Consider the following 22,917-nt stretch of genomic DNA (forward strand, 5'->3'; position numbering starts at 1 on the left):
CACCAACAACAACAACATTCCAATAGGAGCCAATAATCCCCAACACCATGTCGGTCCAATTACAAGAGTTGATAGCATCATTGATCCAAAGCGCACCATCACCGGAGCTTGCGAACGTCTCCCACAATCTCAAGACCATCTCCGGCGCATCGAGCTCTACGGTAGAGGACTCGCTAACTCGCTACATCCACAGCCAACCGATCGCGGTATCGGGGTACATCGTCTCCCAACATAACAAAGACCCCAAGTCCTCGAAGTATGTTGATTACGTCCGTGGGCAGAGATTCAATTTTGATTTGCGCAGGGATCAAGTTATTGACGTTGAGACCGTGGGTGATCTAGCTCGTGTTGACGCAAAGTTAGTTTCGCTGTTGGAGCAGTATGGCAAGGACTATTTTTACGATTTTAGCTTTACTGTGATACCTCTGGATGACGTTGGGGTTTTCCGTGTCGTGATTGTGGGGCAGAGGCGCAATATGGAGAACTTCTACACTGGTGTATGGAGATCGGAGTATGAGATCAAGGATGGGAGGATTGAGGGGGATGTGTCTATTGATATACATTATTTCGAAGATGGTAACGTCAGGTTGAAGTACAGTGACGTCGTGAATGGCGAATTGAGCAATGGTGGTGGTGGTGGCGCTAATGCAGTGGTGAATTTCATCAACAAGACGGAAAATCAGATCGAGAAGAAGATCATTGCCGAGTTCCAAGTTTTGAACCAGCAGAGTTTCAAGAACTTGAGACGGTTGTTGCCTGTCACGAGATCCAAGATCAACTGGGGTAATGCTATTGGGAACTATAGATTGGGCTCCGATGTCGTGAATAGAAAGTAGGCAATTTATCATCTAGATATATCACTGAAACCCCCCCCCCCCCCCCCTCCCTCCAAAAAAAAAAAACCAAAAAAAACGATAAAACCATTGATTTCCCATACTCTTTCAACATCAAGCCGAAGTAGGAAGACGGACATCCAAGCTATAGCAACTTGAAAAGCATCCAAACGATGAAAAACGCCAATAGGATAATCGCCACAATCCGAACTAAGCTAGAATTGCGATTCATCACCGTGCTCAAATTGCCCAGCGTCCGCTTCACCAGCTGCATCAAGTTGGAGAAGTTGTCATTGAGTTGATCCAAGAGGCCATTTTCCTGCTGGATCAGCTCGTGAATGTCGTGATTCACGGTGGTGCGGAACTGGCTTAGCGTCTGCGCTAGCTGGTCGAACTTCTGGTTGTTTTGCTCTTCTCTGTGCGCGTAAAGGTTGCTCATTCTTGGTTTTGGGAAATGGGGAGGTGGCCCTGATGCAAGAACCCAGGGTCGTAAGGGTAAGCTTCGTGGTTGGTGATAACGACCGGTGGATATATTTTAATGCTTTACTTTTATTTTTTTTTCGGCCCCGACTTTGGTTTCAAGCGAACGTAGAGCGAGTGTGTTGTGAGAGGTATCATGAGAGTTATGTGAATTAAATCAAGGGTCTACATGCAAATACTAATAAACTTGAATCTACCTTACTCGTTTCCGAATCCAGCACTGGTTCTCTGCTCTTGTAATGCCCGTTGATACGACGTCTCGGCGCTTTGGTATGTCGGGTAGGGCGAACTCGACTGCGATGCGTTAGATACTTGAGCAGGAACGTGGGAGTTTGCTGGCTGCAGTTGTTGTGTCAATTGCTGGGGGATGTAGGAGGAATGGGTATAGTTGGGACCAAGTTGGCTCTGCTGTTGAGTCAACTGAGCCGGGATATATGAGGGCTGAGCTTGGTTTTGTTGTGGGTGATGTTGCGTGTGAGGATAGTAGTGATCTGGAGCTTGTTGGGCTTGTTGCAGAGGTCTACCAGATGCTTGCTGAGCCTGATATCCCGGATTTTGGTGTTGTTGTTGTTGCTGCTGTGGTGGCTGTTGTTGTGGTCCAAGTGGTAAAGGAAAAGTCAATTGAGATGAAACAGGGTAAGGGCTCTGGTTGTAGCTTTGACTTGCGTGGTGTTGTTTAGATCTATTGGCAATCAGTTGATCCAACAAGTCATTATACGACTTGACTTCATTTGTCAATTGGTTATTCAACACTCCCAATTCTTCTTGTCTAACGCTATACTTGTCAATAAGGTTGCTCAACTGGATTCTCGACGCAATGACTTGGTTGTACAACTCGGTCACTTCATCCTCGTTGACTTGCAATGGGTTCGTGGAGGATAGCAAGGCGAGTAGTCTGTCAATCTTCTTTTGCTCAACATTGAGTAGCTTATTCTCCTGCTCAGCCTCGGCCGCAAGCTCTTTAGCCGACTTGTTAACTATAGGAGTCACATAGTTTAACGGGAATATACCAATTTTACCATTGGGGAGCGAACCTCTCCACCAGTCGCGGTAAACCGATTCGATAACAGTGATAACGTCGCCTTTTTTAAAGGACAACTCGTCTTCTTCGTAGGAGATCAAGTCGTAAATGGCTCTTACTTTAGACACGGTGGCAATTGTTTCAGTCTCCTCGGAGCCCGGTGGCGACGCAGGAGGCTCTTGCTCGGCTTTCTTGGTTTCAGGCAATGGTTTGCTATTGAGATATTGTTTTTTCAAGTTCTGTTCATTTTCGTACTCTTGCAAGGACAATTTGAGTACTCGTTGTAACTCTTCGTCCTCTTTGTTTTTATCCTGCTGTGTTCTCTCTTGTTTCGCTGGCACGGAGGGTCCCTGTTGAGCTTTGATTAGTTGGGGAAATTCCTTTTTAATTTGCGCATAAGCGTCATTGACCGGTTTCAAGGATGGATCGCTTTTAAAGCTCTTGCTTAGCTGTTCAACCACTTCGACTATTCTGTATTTCACGGTAATATGGAGTTTCTTATCCAGTAGCTTCTTGACCAAACAATCCTGCAAAAATGACTTGGTGGCGATCTCCTGCTTCATGCGCGAACCGCAGTTTTCGGCAGTGGCAACGAGCAAGGACAAGCATCTGAGAATGGTGTTTGCATCCTTGGACGAGGTGATTTTGCTCTTTATCACCTCGATTGCCCGTGTTGTTTCCGCTTCCGGGTCCGACGATATCTTGTCGCAGACATCCAAGATATACTGCCAATTATCCGCAGTGAGGGTCGGATCGGTGGCCTTGTTGACTAGACTATCTAACCTAGACATCTGAACGGGGGAAGAAAGGGCAATTTCTCGAAACAAATATGCCTTGACTTGACTGTATTTTGACAAGCAAGACCCTCTTGAATGTCTCTGACCTGAATCCCTTCTATACTCCTTGTCTCTTTATCTTTCTCGTAGATTTGGTGGAGGGTTTGGTTGCCCTCAAAAGGTCAATATGCAGGGCACCATCTCTCACCGTTTGCAGTATAGAAACCACCAAAAGTGGTGCCAAAAGAAGGCCACACACGGCCACCACTTTTCGTTGAAAGAGATGGCTTTCGCTTCAAGCTCAGCCCTGCTGCAGGGGCGTGTGAAAGTGGGTGCAGGTGAAGCCGGGTGCAGGTGAAAGTGGGTGCAGGGTTTGCCCAAGATGCTTCTTTCTTTGATGTCCGGCTTTTTCAGAGTGAAGGGAGCAGGCATCTTTCTTTGCAACTAGCAAAACCGGCTCAAAAGTGTCTCGCTACAAACATTTAGGGTATTTGGGAGGCTGGATAACCTTGGTTTTCATGGAATCGTGGAATAGAGACGAAGAGGTTCTCGACACTAGCAGACGAAGAGGGTCTCGACGACGAGGCTCTCGACACTAGCAGACGGAGAGGTTCTCGACGACGAGGCTCTCGACACTAGCAGACGGAGAGGTTCTCGACACTAGCAGACGAAGAGGTTCTCGACGACGAGGTTCTCGACACTAGCAGACGGAGAGGTTCTCGACGACGAGGCTCTCGACACTAGCAGACGGAGAGGTTGTCGACGACGAGGTTCTCGACACTAGCAGAGTGCTGCTTTTAGAGTGAGACAGACCTCCTGCAAAAAGAGAGACATTCAGCACTGGATGCAAGCCTTTCCTGGGAAACGCTCTCAGTTTGGAGTTCAAACTACCTCGTACGAGCCCGACCTTGTGGACCCGCGCCGTTTTTTTTCTTTCAGTTTCATTTCAGTTTTTGCAAAGGGACGGTCTGCCTGCTTTGCCATTGACCCGGCTGGACTCGATCCCTGCTGCAACAACCACCATCACCCGCTTCCTCTCTTATTGGTGTTGTTGGTGTTGCCCCTATTTCATCACCACTCGACGACGGTGGGCACCGCTACCAACTGGTCCAATGATTGTTGGCCTGGAGCGGTTCAACCACAAGTCACATGATCCCTGTAGCAGCCTTTCCCTTGGACAGATAGCTGGTAGGTAGTTGGTGACCGTAACAGCGTTGTTGGCTTGCCTGTTTGCTTGGTTGATACCACTCGCGACGTAGCCAAGGCGTTATGCGGTGGCACAGATACGCGGAGAAGAATTGCATATAATATTTGGCGATGTATCACCAACATAAAAATTTATCTCGACTCATGTTATGACTTGATTGCAACTTCAATTTCAAGTTACGTTCATTTGTCTTCTTCCCTGAGCCTCATACCCATCCAGAGATTCAAGTAGCTGCTGCTGCTGCTTTCTTCTTCTTTTTGTTTTCCTATTGGGTACTGCTCTAGTTGCTGTTGTTGATACATTTCAACAGCTCTGCTCAACCGAGGGTTTTCTTTTTCCCCCATTTTTCATTGCTTTCTTGCAACCACTGTTGTTTAGAAACGAAACCTATTCGAACCTGATCCATCTTTTTCTTTTTGGGTCATGAGTTCGTCAGCTCCAAACGCAGCTTCCAAGGAGAAGGACCAGCTATCGGTTGACGCTAGACTTCAGCACTCAACGTCGTTTGGGTATATCAATGTTGGCGACACTTCGGCTTCGTTGTCGACTATGCCTACAACCAAGGCTTCAAGAAGAGCGTCAAATGCGAGGTTGCTCGAGATGCAAACCAACAGCGAGTCGGATTTTGCCATTGCTAAGAAGTTGATCATTGGCTTTCGCGAATTGACGTATAGGCAGACCTGGATATTGCCCTTGATGGTGTTGCTTGTTGCATTTCTAACTTTCCAATTGTCCAACCCCAGTGGAGAAATCCACCGCTTTTTAGAGTCGATGATGGTGCCATCTTACTACATCGAGGGCACCGACCAATACGGCAAAGGCGGTAACGATTTCAGATTTGTGGCCTTTTATGCCATCTTTTTCACATTTTTGCGAGAGTTTATGATGTGTTGTGTCTTGAAGCCAATCAGTGTCTATTTAGGCATCAAGAAAGAAGCCAAACAGAAAAGGTTTATGGAACAGACCTATTCCATGTTCTACTATGGATTGAGTGGCCCCATTGGCTTATGGATCATGTCGAGGACCCCCTTGTGGTTTTTCGAAACAACCCCTTTCTACATTGATTATCCTCACAAGACACACGAGGTGTATTTCAAAGTCTTCTACCTTGGCCAAGCGGCATTTTGGGTGCAACAGTCGGTGGTGTTGATTTTGCAATTGGAAAAACCAAGAAAAGATTTTAAAGAGTTGGTGTTGCATCACATCATCACCATTGCCTTGATTTGGTGTTCCTACAGATTCCACTTCACCTGGATCGGCATCGAGGTCTTTGTCACTATGGACGTGTCCGACTTCTTTTTGGCAATATCAAAGACCTTGAACTATTTGGATTCAAGCTTAACCGGACCTTTTTTTGTCTTGTTCATTGGCGTTTGGGTTTACTTGAGACACTATATCAACTTGAGAATATTGTGGTCCATCTTGACCGAGTTCAAGACTGTGGGTGAATGGGAGCTCAATTGGGAAACACAACAGTACAAGTGCTGGATCTCCCAGCCAATCACTTTTGGCTTGATCTTTGCCTTGCAGTTGGTCAATTTCTACTGGTTGGTTTTGATTTTGAGAATCTTGTACAGGTATGTGTTTTCCGGGGACAAGAAGGATGAAAGAAGTGATGATGAAGATGAAGGCGAAGGCGAAGGTGATAGTGAAGAAGAAAAGAAGAACCAGTAGAAAGAGCCGAGTGTGTCTAACTTGTCACACTACGGTGTCCTTCGTTTTCTACCTTTTTCGTTGTCACCCCTCCAATACCGCGGTGACACTTTACACATAATAGTACCAAGATCTAATAACTAAACCTAATGCATTTCTCATATATTAGTCACCAACCATCTATTCGTTCAACTCAATGCTTGTCTCCTTTCAACCTATCTGTACGGCTGACAGTTTGTAGTTCCCGTTGTCACGCCTCGATTGTAGCTCTCAGAGAGAACCAGAGAGGTTCACCAACTTGGAGAAAAAAATCAAATCCGAATACTTTCTGGCCCATGTCCCCTTCCAAGGTCCACGTACCACCTACCACGCCTTCACATGTAGACGATGACTACACTACCGCGTAAGCTAAACGACCTTACGAGAGCGGAGCTCATTCAAAAAGTTCTAGAGTCCGAAGCGGCGTTGAACGAGTTTCAAGAGTCGAGCAGAGAGTTGGAAAAGGCACTAGAGGACGAGCTTCAAGATCTAGACGAACAAAACTCAAGCATCAGCAAAATTCTACAACACACAAGGAGCGAGTTGACCACGGCTAGGCGGCATAACCACGACCTCGGTAAGGAGTTGGACTCATTGCAGGATATCCTTCGTGCCAAAGATGAAGAGATTTCCCTCTTGCGGCAGAAAATTGTCAACATTGAGATAAGCAACGACTCGATGGAGAGCCAAGACCGCATCATGAATAGCAAATACCAGCTACAGCGAAGCTTCAACAATGAGCTACTTGAGAAGCTCGCCATTCTTGAAGACGAAGTCGAGCGTTCACGCAGGTCAAACAGCGAAAAAGCACTATACATCACCAACTACCAAAACCAAATCAGAGAGTTGAATGCGAAAGTAGCAAACTTGGAGAAACGCAACCTTGACTTGCTCGCGTACGATGGCGACACGCTGATACTAAGCATCGGGGAAATGTTGAAAAGCACCCCGCCGCCAAACAAGATCCGCGACTGTTCCACCAGCTATTCGCTGCCACTGATGAAAAAGTCCGACTCTTTACAGAAACTAAAGAGCTTGACGCGGGACATCGAGTCGTTTCTTGGAGGCTACAACATCAAGAACAACAAAAACGGCGGCAGTGACCAAGTTTCAATTTTGAAATCACCTTCTACAACGCAATTGAGTGCTCGGGCCGACTCCACTGCCACCCGGAGAGATCAAAGCAACAAAAGGTTGTCTTATAGCAGAAGAATCTCGGATCTACCGTCCATCGACGGCAGTCCTTCTTCAGCTCGACGAATAAGGGAATTGGGATAGTATCTTATGGATCAGGAGGTTTTCAGATTATCTACGTAAACATATATGTCTATATATATATATGTAGAGAGAGTGTGTGTGAGTGTTTGTTGTAAGAGTAACCACTGTATTTGGTGTTGGTGTTGGTGTTCTTGATGTACACGTAGATTAATTTTTCACTTTCTGTTTTCCAAAACTCGATTTCCTCCACCAACAAGAAGAACAAGAACAACCAAAACCCACCACCAAAAGTGTTCACAAGGTAGTCAATGCACAATGGACGGATTTGATCAAATAGTAAAGCGGATGGATAGTGCCGAGCTACTCACCTTTCTCGTTGAGATGAGTAGAAATCTCGCAAGGAAAGAAGTGGTGCAAGATTCCGATTTCCACGTTTACTTGAGCCAGCTAATCCAACTAGTTGAAAGGCAGCGGAAACTAGAACCACGGCCAGTCGTCAAAAAGAAAAAAGGCGAAGCTGCAGCACCCGCTGAGACCCCAGCTGTTGCATCGTACAATGTCTTTAAGCTATTATCGAAAAACTTGGTTACAGTGCTTCGACACCTCCCTTCAAAGATATACGACATTACAAATGAACTTTTAAACTATCTACAGCTTGACGAACAAGGGAAATTGACTCAAAGCTCGAAAATTGCCATTGTAATATTGATTGACCTTTTCGACAACTTCCCGTCAAAAGTGGGCTCGTTGATCACTTTCAGTGTATCCCAGATCTACAAGATCCTCAAAAAGGACCCCACTGTCGATGGCTACCTCATATACTTGTTGTACGTTGTATCGAAACATGCAACAAAGCAAGATATAGACGAGAAACTAAACACCAAGTTGGCAAAGATAGCTACCAAGCTGCTAACGCAAGACCGCGTTAGCTTTGACATTGATAACCAAAAGGCCAACTCGACTGTTTTGATCAAAAAGAACTATGTGCTTTTTCTCAAAAACTCGTTGATATTGGCAGTTTCCAGCCACTATGAGTCACTCTTGGCTGCCTCGTCCAAGTCGGGCTCATCGAGCTCCAAGCTTAAACCAGAGACGGTCATGAGCCAACAGTATCAGTTTCAGCAAGCACTATTATCGTCGAATGAAGCTGTGTTTGATTATGGGTTCGGCAACAGAGACCGCGAGATCCGCATTGCCATGGTGGATCTTGTTACCAATTTGCTCTTGAATTTCATACCCGTGGGAGATTTCCAGCCTTTTGATTATTTGATCAGAGGGTACCCGTTACCAGAGTCGAATTTCTACGACAAAAAAAAATTGTCAAATATGGTTTCTGCTGATGGCGGCGAGATTATAGTCGACAACAGACTGGAGAACAATACCATCTGGGCTCATGACAGCGAATTGGCATTGAACCGTTCTTTGGAGCTCAAATTATTCCAGTCAAGCGTCATCAGCACCATTGTCTTTTACTTGCAGATGGAACAGTTTCAAAATCCCGACTATTTGCAATCTCATTTCACTGATTTGCTTAATCTAATCCTTCTCAAATTCAGCGATATGAGCAGCAGTAGCAGTCTGCTGCTGCTGTCGAACGCACCTGACCTGCAAGGGAACCTTTTACTTCAGATTCACCTGCAACTGCACCTGCACGCGCATGTGCACGTGCAAAACACCGATTGGATCAAGACAGTGGAGCATTTCAAGTTCTTGGTGGAGTATATCTTGGAGGAAGTCGGCACCTCGGGGAACGACATGCTTTCAAGTTTCTTGATTTCGAAATTCTCAACTGACAAGGATGCGGGGGGAGACGTGACGATTGATATGCTCGATTCGAAACTGCTCGCCAAGTCAAGAAAGAGGGACTCCAACATCTTTGGAATCAAGGCCCTGAAAAATCCAAGAAGAAAAGAGCAGGCTAGTTTCAACATCAACATCTACAATAACCCATACCAGGCATACCTTGTCTTGCTCATGACGCGTATTTTGATACCAACAGGGTTGGCATTTGAAAGCTCGGAAAAACACATTTCAACTGATGATGACGTATACAAGTCAAGTGGCTCCACCACTCAAGACGAATTTGCAACGGCAAATGCAGCCACCTCTGGTCCGTCCCTCCTTCAAGACTCGCTATTTGCGTTGATTGTGAATGACAATGCTTATACCAGAAACTATGCTTTGGAGACTTTGCTCAAATATGCCGAATATGACCAAGCGAATATCAACCAGTTGATTCTCACAACTTTCAGATTGGTGGAGCAGGCACAAAAGCAATTGAACAAGGAAACGGACCAGGACCTGGCAAACAAGGAACAAACAAAAAATATATGTGGCATACCGGCTGTTCGACTTGTGAGTTATTCATTGGCATTGCTGGCGATTTTGAAACAAACAGATCCTACGCTTTTGCAAAATGCAGTAATTGTCAAGATTTTGACTTTTTGCACTCAAACGTTGAAGCACAACAACAACCCGAATGAAGCATCTAGTTGCTGGATCATACTCACGTCACTAGTCTCGATTTACAAGTTTTCCGAATACGTTAGGCTTAATTCATCGCAGCTTCTTGTGTTTTGGAAAAGCTTGTTGACGTCGCAATTTATCAGCAATTCCACCACTACCGATCAAAAAAGCTCAACCCATATCAACGATGTAATTGGCAACTTGAAAGTGCGGACGTTTGCTCTCACTTGCTTGTTCAATTACGTTATGACGGTTGATCTTACTCCAGAGTCATTGAAGCAGATGCAATTTTTGCTCACGAAATCATACAATTACCTATCCCATTTGGAAAGTAATATCGAAGCTGTAGGTGCAGTGACTACCCTCGACGGCTCGAACTTCAACGACTCAAGCTTTGACCCTGATGTGATTGGTAACATCTTGTACTCCAATTATTCTTCCAACAAGCAGTTGCCAGCCGAAAGCATCCTCATAAGCTTGATCTTTAACTGCAAAAAGGTGATTTTGCAAGGCTTCACCCAATTGGCTGTCTTGTTGAAAAGTGAAATCAACTCTAATGTGGTGATTTTTTTAATTAAAATGTTTAGCGACCACCGCTTGTTTGCGAGAAATAGCTCAATTGGACAAGAGAGACTTGTCAAGTCAAAGGCCAAAACATCGCCCAAGGTCTTGGAAGAAATTGGGGATGAACTACTTTACTTGGATGAGGATTATAATCACGCATTTGGAGTGACGAGTTTGCTCTCGTATGACAGGGGGGCCTGTATTGAAGAAAAATCATTATTGTTGAAGTTTGGCGGTACACATGCGCATGACAACGACAAAGTTTCTTCCGCTAAAGGGTCCAGGTCCATTGCTAAAACCAGAGCGGCCGAACGCGGTAAAAAATTGCGACTTGATCTGAACCCTGCGCATTATTGGTTTGACGGTTTTGATAAGACGGCATATGCGTCGAGAGCTTCTTCAATCAATAACGACCCCAATGGATTCCACACTCAGCTGCTGCTGCTGCTGCTGCTGCTGCCGTACTCAACATCAATGAGTCAAGGCTCACCAGCATTGATGACTTCATTAGTCGATTCATCGATCCAGCTATTCTTCTTGCTGTTCCCTTTCCTAACGACCAAGATACAGTTCTCATTGTTGGAGCAAATCAGAAACTCATTGACTGCACACCCAATAGATGCTCTTCGGCTTAAAGCAATCCAAATCAATGTTTCAGTGGCATTACACGGGGTTGCGCAAAATGCCGTTGAGAACTCAACCACATTTGACAAGGATATTGTTTCGACGATTTGCGAAATCATCAAAAAGATTGAGGTTGAAAATAGACAACTCATCATGTTAAACTCTTCGACTATTGGCTTGTGCGCCTTGTTGATGAGCAAGGATCAGATCCACGGCGAAATCACCAATTTGGTCAATGATATTGTCACTCGTGACGACCCGTACAGAAGAGGGTTTCTCATATTGGCATTGTCGGAAATTTACTACCACACAAAAGTTGGGTTTGGAGAGACTTTCAACGTGTTATCACAGTTGATCAACGATCCTAATCCAGTATTGTACTATTACACACTTAAGTCGTTCATTGTGATTTTTGATACAAACGCCGACAAGCTCTCGTTGATCCCGGAGGTGTTGTCCAAAATCTTTGGCAATTTTGTGGACAACTCTTTCAATGACGATTTGAATAGCAAAGTTTTGGTAAATTTGAGAACTCGATATGGTGCAGTCGGCGGCATTGCACAGTTATTGAAACTATTCGTCACGTCGCTCGGACCTTCTTTGCGGGAGTGGAACCAACGCCTGAAACTCCAGCTACGAGACTTGATTATATGTTTGAGCCATGGGATTGGTTCAGTTACATTGTTTGACTATGCGCAGGTGTACAAGCAATTGATGAACATTTTTAAAGAGTTGATAATTTTTGATCCAAATTTGATAGAAGAAGAAGTTGAACTCTTCACTGACCTTTTGAGGTTGATCATATCAAAGAATCTCAAAATTTCCGTGACAAGCGTTTCGCCAACGTCGCTCAACAGTGACTCGATATTCCCATTCAATGCGAGCTACGACTTGTACTCGGCCGCTTATGAGTGCTTTTACGAACTATTGAAAATTTATGGCGCCAAGATCATTTCCAGCGAAACGGAGTTTTTGCTTTGGGTTTCCATGAATATCATGCCGTGCCCTGAGCTCGAGCGGTTGATCATGCACTGGATAGAAATAGACCAGGACAAGAACTGGTTCAACACATTGAATGCCTTGTTCAAATCGAGCATGAAAAAAGTTGTTGGTCCTTTCCTTGAGCTGAACTACCAGGAAAAGCTTTTGCCCTTGCTGCAGAGGCAAAAAAAACAGAATGTCAACAGCGGGGTTGATCTCAAGGATGATGAAAACGAGGTTATCGTGGGGGACGATGACGCAGTGGCTGAGAAAAATGAGCCAATATCTTGGAAATTCAAACAATTTATCTTTGAAGCCTTGAACCATTTGTTATCACTAGCCTACCAGAATCCAGAGTTGGTTGAAAAGTTGAAAAATAGGATCCCCGATATAGTCAAGCTTTCATTTTTAGGAATCACCTCGTCAGTAACGGAACTGAAGTTGAGGGGACTTGACTTGTTGAACTCCGCCTTGGAGCTCTTTGGAGACTTGGAAGACCCCTTGTACCCATCGGGATCTATTTTGGAGCAACAGCAGGCGCAAATCATTAGTGCGCTCGTTCCTTGTTTCACACCAGGGAATGACTATACTATAATTGTTCACGCAGTCAAAGTTTCTTCAAACTTTATGAACTTGCCTAGAATCAAGTACTATTCGAAAAAGCGAATTCTCAAGACGTTGATTGAGTTGTTGGAGGAGCTCTCGTCGAACAAATTTGTCAAGTTTGACTTTCTTGAAAACATGTCCGAGTTTGGCAAGAAAAGTATCCAATTGGCAAGTCTCAATTGCTGGGCCGTGCTCAAGATACAGTCGTATCAAGATATAGACGGCACAGAGGAAAAAGAGTTTAGGGAAGTGTTGGCAAAATACTCGCTGTTGCTAACGTCATTATGGATACAAGCCTTGAGGGAGTTTTCGACCATAAAATACAGCGAATCCACGAGCAAAGAGTTGGACATTTACGCTGATTACTGGATCAATCTTGTGAGCGTGCTAAGCGCCGAGTCCGAGGCAAACTCCAGCATGATTGACGACGCATTAGCTGGGGACACGCAAAATTTCTTTTTCATAATGTTTAGTCAGTGTGTGGAGTCTTTGATCAAGGGCAAAAACGTTGCCCAGATATTGAAATGCGTGCAGAAATTGATGAGAAACGAAAGTTTGGTGGAATTGGTATTCGACGATCAGCTTTTCGGCGAGGTTATTGTCGTGTTTGACAGATTGATGTTGGTTGATGACAATACCGAAGTCCAATGTCTTTTGTTGGACACCTTGGAGGCCACTTTCGAAACTTTTGTTTGCTCTCACCAGTCGAATATCGAAGTGGGATTTGATAAGCTATTTGAAATTGTGAGAGTCACCATGCTTCCGTTGTTTAGAATCCTACCATTTATCAAGTCAAACTTTGACTCCAATGATGCCAGCCACACCATCTTGATGAAGCATGCCGAGAGCGCATCCAATTTGATTGTTTTAAAGAAATGCTTTGAGATCTTGACCAAGATTATTGCCCTTTTACCCGACTTTGTCAAGCCAGACCTTTACTCATGTTTGCTTTATATTTTTGCAAAAATCTACGAAAGCAAGAAAATCTTTTTGATCTCAGTGATTATCCCCCACTTGAAGCAGGTCATTGCCGACTCCAAAAAGTTGGGACCAGAACCAACTGCCGTTTTTCATCTGATAGTCACCAACTACTATGAAGTCGACGCCTCGTTGACCTATACAGTTATCACTTCAGTGATTCTCGTCACAACCGGCGGTCTCGAATTGGACGAGGCAGACTCGACCAAGTTGAGCGATGCCTTGATTACACTCTTGGATAAACCCGAGACGGCTTCGTTGGCCATCAAGTGCATAAAATCGCTCGTTCAGCAAAATGACCGGGCTAGTCTGTTTGTCGTCAAGAAGCTCATTACTCATTTAGTCAACATTGCAAGCGGGATGCAGAAGGAAGGACAAGAAGATAAAGAAGAAAAAGAGGGAGGAGCAAACACGGATCCGAAAATTATAATCGAGATCTTGATGTTGTTTGCCAAGACTATCGCCGGTGATTCCGACAAGCAAGAGGCTCTCTATTCGATCTTGTTGCCCGTATTGGTTCAAAATGACGCTGGCTTGGACAAGACCTATCTTCATGACAAATTGATGTATTTGGTTAGATTGGACACCAAAGTTTTCAAGGAGATTGTCAATAAGAGCTTGAGCTCTGAACAAAAGAGCTTGATTGAGAGTAGCATCAAGATGAACAACAGGTCGAGCTCGCATGATATTGATCAGTTGCCGCAAATTGAATTGAAAAGTTTCGATTGAGTGTTTTTTTTCGTACAGAGTGCATGTGGAATTACAACAATAGAGTCTTGCCCTCTGTGCCTTTTCCTGGTTATCTTCTTGAATCGTAGTGGTCCGTGCTTGTGTAGGCCATATCTTCTGTTCTTATTTTATATGTTTTCGCAACTTCTTGATTTTGGGATCCAAAGACGCGTCTGGATAACAATTTTTATTTTCACACAGTTGGGCACAATTTGGAGCTTGATTGCAGCCTTTCCGATTTGGATCTTGATCAACCACACCAGAGTGGAAAGGATAGTAGTTCTGGTGGTTACGGCTTTTTGGTTGAAACCAAGCTCAAGGTAAGGTACACGGCGACATCGATTTAACCCTCAGAAATGACCGAGATGAGCGAAAACGCTCCACTAGACCTTGGAGCATCGTTTTTATTCGCAGCACCGTCACTCCTGCTGCAAAACACTCAAGCAGGAGTGACTTTTCGAGAGGAGAATCAGCTACTGGACCAGGGTGACGAAGAAGCAAAAGAAGAGGAAGAACCGGAAGTTCGAATACCGTCATCTCCGTTGAGAGTCAGTGATGCCGATCCAGGGTCGGATTCTGTTTCTTGCAAAAAAGTAAAGCTTTTCAACCAGCAAGTCATCCCGCTTCGAGAAAGGTCCAAAAGCACGGCGAGAGCGAGGTCCTACAACGATGTTGAGACGTACTCGCTACTAGATATGGACTCGCTTCGCTCCAAAGCAGAACTCAGAATCAAAATCAAAGAAAATAACGCACAGCTAAAACGTGAAACTAATATAGTCAACTTGGAAACGGCGCCTCAAATGTGGACGGATAAGTACCGGCCCAATAACTTTCTACAGCTCTGCTCTGCAGGTAACGATAAGCAGTACCGCTTGGTTATGAAATGGCTAAGCAAATGGTCCGCCGTTGTCTTTGGCGAGAACAGCAAACCCGAGGGAGTGGATACGTTGGGACGACCACTACGCAAGATTCTATTGATCCATGGTCCTCCAGGGATAGGCAAAACTGTCGCTGCTCACATTCTAGCCCGGCAGATGGGGTACGATTTGCAAGAATTGAATGCAGCTAATAGCATGGACACTCTACCGCATGCGCAGCTTGGAGGTGGCTCAAGTTCCAATTCTGCCTATGCCAACGCGGCGAATGCACTAAAGTTGAAAATAACAAACTCTTTAACCTCGAATTCGGTTTCAAACAATACCAAACCTACTTGCTTGTTGATCGATGAGCTAGACTCGATGGCAAATGTCGGAGATATCGTGAGAGTATTGACCGATATCATCAACTCGGACCAGCGTGCTTACAACAAGCGAAAGTACAGCGATCCCAAGGAGAGCAAGAGCACAAAAAATAAAAAGAAGGACAAGATGTTGAATCGTCCCATCATTTGCATAGCCAATGATATCTACTCTAGACAACCAGGGCGTGTTGGTCCCAACCCCTTGGAGAAAATTAGGGCGATGGCTGAAGTTGTCAACTTTAGGAAACCAACCTCGGCTCAACGGGCCACGGGAGCCAAAATCAGCAGCAACTCGATGAAGAGTGTCAAGGATTTCCTCATGACGATCAATGAGAATGAAAAATTAGGGTTGGACTATCGAGAAGTTGGCGATATTTGCGAAAACTGCGAAGCAGACATCCGAGCTTGTCTCAACCAGATGCAATTCAGCGGACGCAGACTCGAGCCTGGTCTTAACGACGTGCCAAAATCGAACCCGGCTTTACACGACAAGAATGTCTCGTGGTTCTCAATGGTGGATGAAATTTTCAGGCGAGATCCGCAGTTGAAAAAAGAAGACAATTTCATCAAGCTTTTGGACAAGTACATGAACGGTAACGGCAAGGCTGTCACGGGAAGTTCCGACTCTTTTGACAAGCTCATGAATGGGATATTTGGCAGATACTTGGATGTGGTGCATTTGCAGGACAACTCATTGAGCAGACCGGCGGAGTTTAGTGACTGGATGAACCATTTCGATGTACTTCTTCATCATACCCACATGGACTCCAGTCAATACGCCCCTTTGCTTGCTCTTAAATCGTGGTCGTTGTTTAGCGATATAAAGGTGCACAAGATCGGCGGCGACACGAACACCTTAGTTCCCAATGCTAAAAACTTGGCCTACGAGTCCTTTGAGGCTTTGAAAGAACACAAGCATGTGGTCAAGACGGTGATGCAGAATCTCCCCGTGTCAACTTTACTAGCCTTGGGCGGGGGAGGCAACGTCGAACATTGTGCTACTATGTTTTTGCCCTTTGCGTCAAAGATACTATCTCCTGCATTCACCTCAAAGATTAAATCTAATTTGGCTGCGCATGAGCTTGTGTGGTTGGATAAGGTGACCCAGCTTTCGTCGGATTTGCAACTTGGGTTTGAGTTTCAACGCGAGGTCGAGACGGGCCAAACCCAATTGAAATTTTCACCAGATTGGGATGGCTTGTCGCTTTACGAAAGCGAGCTTGCCAAAACGCCAGCGGCGATCGACAAAAAGCAGACCCAGTTGAAACGACAAAACTTGTTTCCGCTTGTAACTGCGGAGTTGGACAATCGTTCAACATCGACCAAAAAGCGACATTCAGACGAGATAGAGACAGGGACAGGGACAGAGCACAAAAGTAAATACAAGAAGGCAAAAGTCGATGATGGAAACGATGCAGCAGTGAAAAAGAATCAAAACCTGTATTTTTTCAAAGAGAGATACGACGATGATGGGTCTAAAGCTGCTGCTGCCGCTGATGGTGAACCACACACAACGAAGGAAAAAAAGGGGGCCACGCAAAGAATCTGGGTCAACTATAACGAAGGATTCTCCAATGCTGTTAGAAAAAAAGTGTCGTGGAAGGACATATGGCTCCCGTGAGCTCTTGGAGGCACGCCCTCTCGTTCATAGCATACATGCCGGCAATGAAATCGTTATCGTATGTGTGAGTTTATTCATACTCCCTCTCTTCCTGCTTTGCACATCTACGACACCGTCTAAGCTGGCTTGTTAAACGATCGCGTAGTATGAAAAAATATATATAGAGAGATACACGTGAATTTTTCAACCACTGACATTTACCACAACACCAACCATCATTTCCCATTCCCACTTCTTCTTCTTGGTCTTGTTCTTCGTCTTCTTTGTGTCCAGCCACAGTTGCAATCATGTCACTCATCAAGGACTCCGTCAAGGTGATGATAACGGGGACATCCTCGAACCTCGGGTTCAACATTGCCGTGCGATTACTCGAGCAGTTACCAAACGACAAGGAAATCACCCTTATAGTAACCTCGAGAACATTGCCCAAAGCAAAGGAGCTGATCAGCGAAATCAAAAACCATGTGAAGAACAATATCCCCGAGAAGACCAAGCTCCTTGAATTTGACTACATCTTGGTTGATTTCACCGACATGGTGTCGGTTCTTTCCGCATACTATGACTTGGACAAGAGATACAAACACATTGACTATCTCTTCATAAATGCCGCTCAGGGAGTCTACAATGGGATAGACTGGTATAGTGCCACGGTGGAGGTTTTGAAGAACCCCGTTGACGCTGTAACGAACCCAACTTATAAACTCCAGCGCACAGGAGTGGCCTCGAATGACAATTTGGGGTTGGTGTTCCAGGCCAATGTGTTTGGCCCTTATTACCTCATACACCGGGTCAAGCACTTACTAGCTAAGGGTGGAAAGATCATCTGGATTAGTTCGTTGATGTCGCATCCGAAATACTTGTCCTTCAATGATCTACAGTTGCTTAGATCGCCGGAGTCCTACGAGGGTTCCAAGAGATTGGTCGACTTGCTCCACTTTGCATCGTACAGGAGATTGAAGGAAGAGGATGGCATTCTCCAGTATTTGGTGCACCCGGGTATCTTCACCAGTTTTTCGTTTTTTCAGTTTTTGAATCCGTTTACTTACTACGGCATGCTCATGCTATTCTACATTGCGAGAATGTTGGGTTCACCTTACCATAATATCTCGGGGTACATCGCCGCTAACGCCCCCGTCGCGGCTGCCTTGGGAAAAACAAAGCAAAGTTTGAAAGTCGGGTCGGCTTGTAACCGATCAGGTAAGGAGTATTTGAAATATGAGGAAGTGGATACCACGGGTAAGGAAGACGTTGCAAAATACTTGGAGGACCTCAGCAAGGAGTGGGATGAAAAGCTAAAGCATCAGATCACTAACTCTAGACAAAAGTAGCCTTCCGCCGTAGCACTACTAATTAAAAAAAGAAAGTAATAATAAAACTAACGCTAAATACAATACAAGTGCTTAGTAGAGTTTGTACTAGCGATAGAATGAATGGTCCACGCATGTGCACCCGCAACCGCTCGGACACTCTAAAACTTCGCCGGACCACCACTCTTTGGCGCACAGCGAGTGGAGCCCATGTTCACAAGAGCTGCACAAGGTAAAGCTTTTAGTTATTGCCAATTGACAGTAGACGCAGTATTTTATAGCTTGTCTCTTGTCTGTATTCCAAGCATTTTGCGAATTGGAAATGACCATGGAAACAGTGTTGATAAAGATTTGACTTGGCAACTGTCTGTTCTTTTTGCGAAGTCCAATTGGACACTTGTGCATCGAAAAAGAAGAAGTTTTTAATTGCTCACTCTTGCTTGTGCTGCTAAAGTTTAATATCTCAAGCCGGTGAATGGGAAGATTCCAATCGTAAAGAGTATCGGCATAGCGCAACCGAATAAGACTGATTTTGTCGTCGTCTAAGAAAGCTGGCACAGATTGCAACTCCTGATCGATATCCATATCGAAATCTCCATTCATTTCCACCGTCACCACGGGCGATGGCTGTAGTACTTTGGCTCTTATTGCATTTTGGTGATGCCTTTTCTGGCTCGGTTGGAAGAAGGAGTTCAAGGTCCTGCTGGTAGTGGGGGTCTTTGGATCGTACTTTGGATCATACTTTTGATCGTATTTTGAATCATACCTTGGGTCGTACTTTGCCTCCGTCAACGACGAGTTGGAGCCATTGTGCAAGCTCATGGATGTCAAAGCGCCTGGCCTCAGCTTTTTATAATGGCTATATCGCTCTGGCGACTCGTTCGTCTCGGCGCCATTGTCCAAGGAGGAAACTTGCGACTGCGGATAAGACGTCGCCGTTGCAGGCAATTCCTTTAGCAAGTTGAATGACGAGGATAGCATTAATAGTAATTGGTTATCGTCTTGTACAGTCTTGCTACCACCGTTGTAGGGGATTGAGTACGACCCGCGAGATCCGACTTGGCGTTCTTGTCCTCGAGTGGTAGGAAAGTTTGCAGCGTCTGGCAAAGGGAAGTGAAATTGAGCAAGGTCCCTAATATGCAGTGGGTGACTGGTGGCTTCTTCAGCACCTTGGACAACACAGGACATCACCGCGAGCATCTGCGTGTTTTCCCTTTTCCAATAAAACTCAAAAATCTCAGGTATGAGCCAAGTATACCCAAATGGATGCGCCCCCCAAATCAGAAGACTTTCATGCTTTGTGGAGGAATTTTTTTGGGAACCCAAAAGGGGTAATAACGTGACATTACCAGATAAAATGACTTCTAGTACTCGCCATGTATCACTGATTCCTTTCAAGCCGTACTTAGCAGCAACCTTGGCATTGAAAGCAGCAAGGTTGGCCGAAGTATCCCCCGTGACTCTGTATTCCTTGGCCAAGTCAACTCGCTCGGGTAAAAATTGACTGAAATCGTAAATTTTCACAACGTTTGGTCCCGTAGCATCAGTTTTGAAATCTTTCTTCTTGTCATCCTTCACCGAGGACCGATTGTTTGAAACAGCACTGTTGCTGGCGAAACGATGTAATGATGACTTGTGGCTACTGTCGCGGTCAATGAATCGGCCGCCAAGTCCAAAACTGGACTTGAATAAAGCCGTGACCCGTCCTCTACTGGCGGCATCAGTCTTTAACAACTTTGCATAATCCTCGTGGAAGTCTTCTTCAGATGAAGTGCTTTCCAGCGCATTGGAATTGAAGTCATCCAGATCAGAACTGTCACCGTCATCAAGTACTTCAACCCTCCTCTCTCTAGTATCGCCAGCCAAGTGTGGATCATAAGCTTTTACACTTGTGTCATCTGACTTGAGACTTGCTTCAGCCCTAGTGGTACGTGTAGTCTTTTGCATGAAAAAGCAAACCAAATGACCATTGGGTGACCAAACCGCCCCGCATCCTTTGGGTAATGGCGTCGAGTCAAATCCGTGTTGCTGTACAGCCCTAATTTCTTGGAGATTGTCGTCTCTGGCACCGGGGCTTAGACTATTGGCGAAAAAAATGTCATCTTTTGCATCTGCACTGGGCATCAAGTCTTCAAGATCAGCATCTGCTTCTTCGCCAGATGAGTATCCATTCACATCAAAGTCTGGCTGTTGGTGTATCAAGTCGTCGACCCAACCTTCATTTCCAACCTCGATTCCAAAGTCCGCTTCGTCGACGCTTTCATGTCGGTTCTCAACGATCAACAGGTCATTCAAGTCAATCTTTTCCCCCATCAAGTATCTCAAGCACTGCTCCAAGCAGAACCTGTGGTGTCTGTTTGCAAAAAAATGAGCAATTTCACGCAAATGTTGTTCCATAATCAACTTTGTCTCCTTGTCTAACTCATGAGTCTCTTCAATCGAAAATTGTATAGAGTTTTCTCGCAGTTGCCTATGCAGTTGCGGTTGCAGTCGCAGTCGCAGTCGCAGTCGCTTTGAGTGATCTTCGGTCATATTGTTGTTTTCCTGTAAATAAGGGTAAGCTCTGGGGAAATTGATTGCAACTCGTATGAATATCAACTGTTGCTCACGGTCTTCCAAGTTTTCATCAATGGATTTACTTGCATTAGCTTCGGTATAATGACTTTTGCCATCGGCGACGCTCTCGCTAATCACGCTCTTTTCTTTTGTATTGTCTTCATCAGTCGGGCTCAACAAATCGTTCAAGTTTTCAGAACTGCGGACGTTTGGCAGCGTGCGGGCCTGGACTGGAATAAGACCCCTCAAGCTGATTACTAGTTCTCCTGTGGACACTGAAATCTTTTCGAATCGTATAAAGGGAAACTTGTGTCCCACCATACTAACCTCTTCTCCCAAGTTCGAGGGCCCGACATTTTCTACACTGGCAGAGCTGCTTTTGCGGTCCGGTCCGTTCCCAATACGAACGCCCGAGATCCAGTTTAATTGATCCACCTGGTTGACAAATCTAGGCTGCCGCCGTTTTAGAGATATTTGGAAAAGCGTGAGCGCCGATAAAACGTCGCCTCCCTTTCTGTTGGCCAAATCCTCTATTGTCTCTTCCGGCTCGCAGCAATAAGTCCGGTAGTGATATGCCTTGGGGTCTTGAGGAGACTTGACTTCACTAACCTCTGAGTCCAGCTCATTTTTGAAGCTAAAAAAAGTCGGATTGTAATTGACCAGCTTGTAGATTTCATCTTCGTGTGGCCACAACCTCAAGTTGACGTCCTTGCTGGACCAGGTCACCAATTGATACTCCTTCCACGCATTTTTTGAGCCAAATCCTTCATAACTCTCACGCTTCGTTCGCCATAGGAAATCCTTGATAGGCCCATTGTGTCCCTTGAACGAGTAAGCAGGTTCGCCCGAGATTGTTTGTGTTGACCCTGTGTCGAGATATTTTTGATAAGCATCTTCGTAATTTATGATATGGATGGAGTCATCGCCACCGAGAAGAGGCATCACGCCACAAGCCCTGTCAGAACCAAATGGCAAAGTCCGAGCACGTGAAATTGGGTAATCGGTCTTGATCACCACACCAGGCTCTACTTTGCTTTCGGATTCGGCTATGTCAATAGATTGCTGAAAGTCAAAGTCGCTCGCATGCGGCACGGGTTTGTTCAGTTCTAAATCCCAAAACTTGATAGTCGAGTCGTTCGAGCAAGTTATCACGTTCTTCAATCCTTGCGAGAAATCCAAGCCGTTGATTTTGCCCTGGTGTGCATCCACCACCTTGACCAAAGGCTGAGCCCCGCTCCTCATATCCCACACGTATAGCACATTATCGTGGGTCAGCGCAACTTCGTAGGCATTTTTGTGATTGAACTTGACCTGGATGGCCCCCGCTCGCCAATCAGCAAATTTGGTCACCGGTTTCCGCGGCGTCCTCATGTCCCAGGTAAACACCATTGTGTCAATTGCACAGGTTGCGAGAACTTCTGGATCTGAAGGGTGGAAGTTGATATCCGATATGGCTCTAGTGTGCGAATGAAGAATGTTGGCAATGGCATTATGAGACGGTCGACTCAAGTCCCATAAAAGGGCTTTCTGGTTAGACGTTGAAATGCACCAGGAGGGCTTCTGGAAAGCGTGCGGCGACCATTGTACATCGGCAACCTCCCAAGACGTCAAATGCTGAAGCCATCGCGGAGGAGTGAAGGGATCGTCCATATCGATTATATATAGACCTATTCGGCCTGCAAGAACGGCATCTCTTCCATTGGGCGATAATGACATGGCTCCAATGCCATTATCGACACAGAGCAGCAACGACTTGCCAAAAGTGGGCGACTCATTTGGGTCTAGAACCCGTCCATTCATTAAAGCCTATCGTGACTGAAGTATATGGTACTGAAGTATATGGTACTGAATCAAATTGGATTGACTCGATATTGAATGGAATGGAATGGAGCAAAAACAGAAATGCAAAAAGAAAACAAAATGAAAGAAATAGATATTAGTAGCACCGACACCGAGGAACCTTGGTCTTGATCAAACACGCTTCTGCCGTAGCTGTAGCCGTAACTGTTGATAGCTTT

The 22,917-nt window shown here is 45.3% G+C and overlaps 9 protein-coding genes across 9 annotated transcripts; 6 read left to right on the forward strand and 3 right to left on the reverse strand. All coding sequences in view use genetic code 12, as the record gives it.

The window, feature by feature from the left end:
• Window positions 1-47: 47 nt before the first annotated feature.
• Window positions 48-836, forward strand: LODBEIA_P09300 (uncharacterized protein; the record flags this gene model as incomplete). The annotated part of the gene is made up of 1 exon (XM_066976905.1): window positions 48-836. One exon carries the CDS (start codon window positions 48-50, stop codon window positions 834-836), a length of 789 nt encoding a protein of 262 aa, XP_066827868.1.
• Window positions 837-978: 142 nt separating this feature from the next.
• On the reverse strand, window positions 979-1,272 carry LODBEIA_P09310 (uncharacterized protein; the record flags this gene model as incomplete). Its single annotated transcript, XM_066976906.1, has 1 exon — window positions 979-1,272. The coding sequence occupies one exon, from the start codon at window positions 1,270-1,272 to the stop codon at window positions 979-981; it is 294 nt and encodes a 97-aa protein (XP_066827869.1).
• A 239-nt stretch (window positions 1,273-1,511) lies between these two features.
• Window positions 1,512-3,125, reverse strand: LODBEIA_P09320 (uncharacterized protein; the record flags this gene model as incomplete). Its single annotated transcript, XM_066976907.1, has 1 exon — window positions 1,512-3,125. One exon carries the CDS (start codon window positions 3,123-3,125, stop codon window positions 1,512-1,514), a length of 1,614 nt encoding a protein of 537 aa, XP_066827870.1.
• A 1,615-nt stretch (window positions 3,126-4,740) lies between these two features.
• LODBEIA_P09330 (uncharacterized protein) lies at window positions 4,741-5,991 on the forward strand (the record flags this gene model as incomplete). Its single annotated transcript, XM_066976908.1, has 1 exon — window positions 4,741-5,991. The coding sequence occupies one exon, from the start codon at window positions 4,741-4,743 to the stop codon at window positions 5,989-5,991; it is 1,251 nt and encodes a 416-aa protein (XP_066827871.1).
• Window positions 5,992-6,357: 366 nt separating this feature from the next.
• Window positions 6,358-7,287, forward strand: LODBEIA_P09340 (uncharacterized protein; the record flags this gene model as incomplete). Its single annotated transcript, XM_066976909.1, has 1 exon — window positions 6,358-7,287. One exon carries the CDS (start codon window positions 6,358-6,360, stop codon window positions 7,285-7,287), a length of 930 nt encoding a protein of 309 aa, XP_066827872.1.
• A 255-nt stretch (window positions 7,288-7,542) lies between these two features.
• LODBEIA_P09350 (uncharacterized protein) lies at window positions 7,543-14,175 on the forward strand (the record flags this gene model as incomplete). The annotated part of the gene is made up of 1 exon (XM_066976910.1): window positions 7,543-14,175. The coding sequence occupies one exon, from the start codon at window positions 7,543-7,545 to the stop codon at window positions 14,173-14,175; it is 6,633 nt and encodes a 2,210-aa protein (XP_066827873.1).
• Window positions 14,176-14,531: 356 nt separating this feature from the next.
• LODBEIA_P09360 (uncharacterized protein) lies at window positions 14,532-17,036 on the forward strand (the record flags this gene model as incomplete). The annotated part of the gene is made up of 1 exon (XM_066976911.1): window positions 14,532-17,036. One exon carries the CDS (start codon window positions 14,532-14,534, stop codon window positions 17,034-17,036), a length of 2,505 nt encoding a protein of 834 aa, XP_066827874.1.
• A 287-nt stretch (window positions 17,037-17,323) lies between these two features.
• On the forward strand, window positions 17,324-18,364 carry LODBEIA_P09370 (uncharacterized protein; the record flags this gene model as incomplete). Its single annotated transcript, XM_066976912.1, has 1 exon — window positions 17,324-18,364. One exon carries the CDS (start codon window positions 17,324-17,326, stop codon window positions 18,362-18,364), a length of 1,041 nt encoding a protein of 346 aa, XP_066827875.1.
• Window positions 18,365-18,451: 87 nt separating this feature from the next.
• Window positions 18,452-22,699, reverse strand: LODBEIA_P09380 (uncharacterized protein; the record flags this gene model as incomplete). The annotated part of the gene is made up of 1 exon (XM_066976913.1): window positions 18,452-22,699. One exon carries the CDS (start codon window positions 22,697-22,699, stop codon window positions 18,452-18,454), a length of 4,248 nt encoding a protein of 1,415 aa, XP_066827876.1.
• Window positions 22,700-22,917: the final 218 nt, after the last annotated feature.

This window comes from Lodderomyces beijingensis (genome assembly GCF_963989305.1).
Source record: "Lodderomyces beijingensis strain CBS 14171 genome assembly, chromosome: 1".
NCBI lineage: Eukaryota > Fungi > Ascomycota > Pichiomycetes > Serinales > Debaryomycetaceae > Lodderomyces > Lodderomyces beijingensis.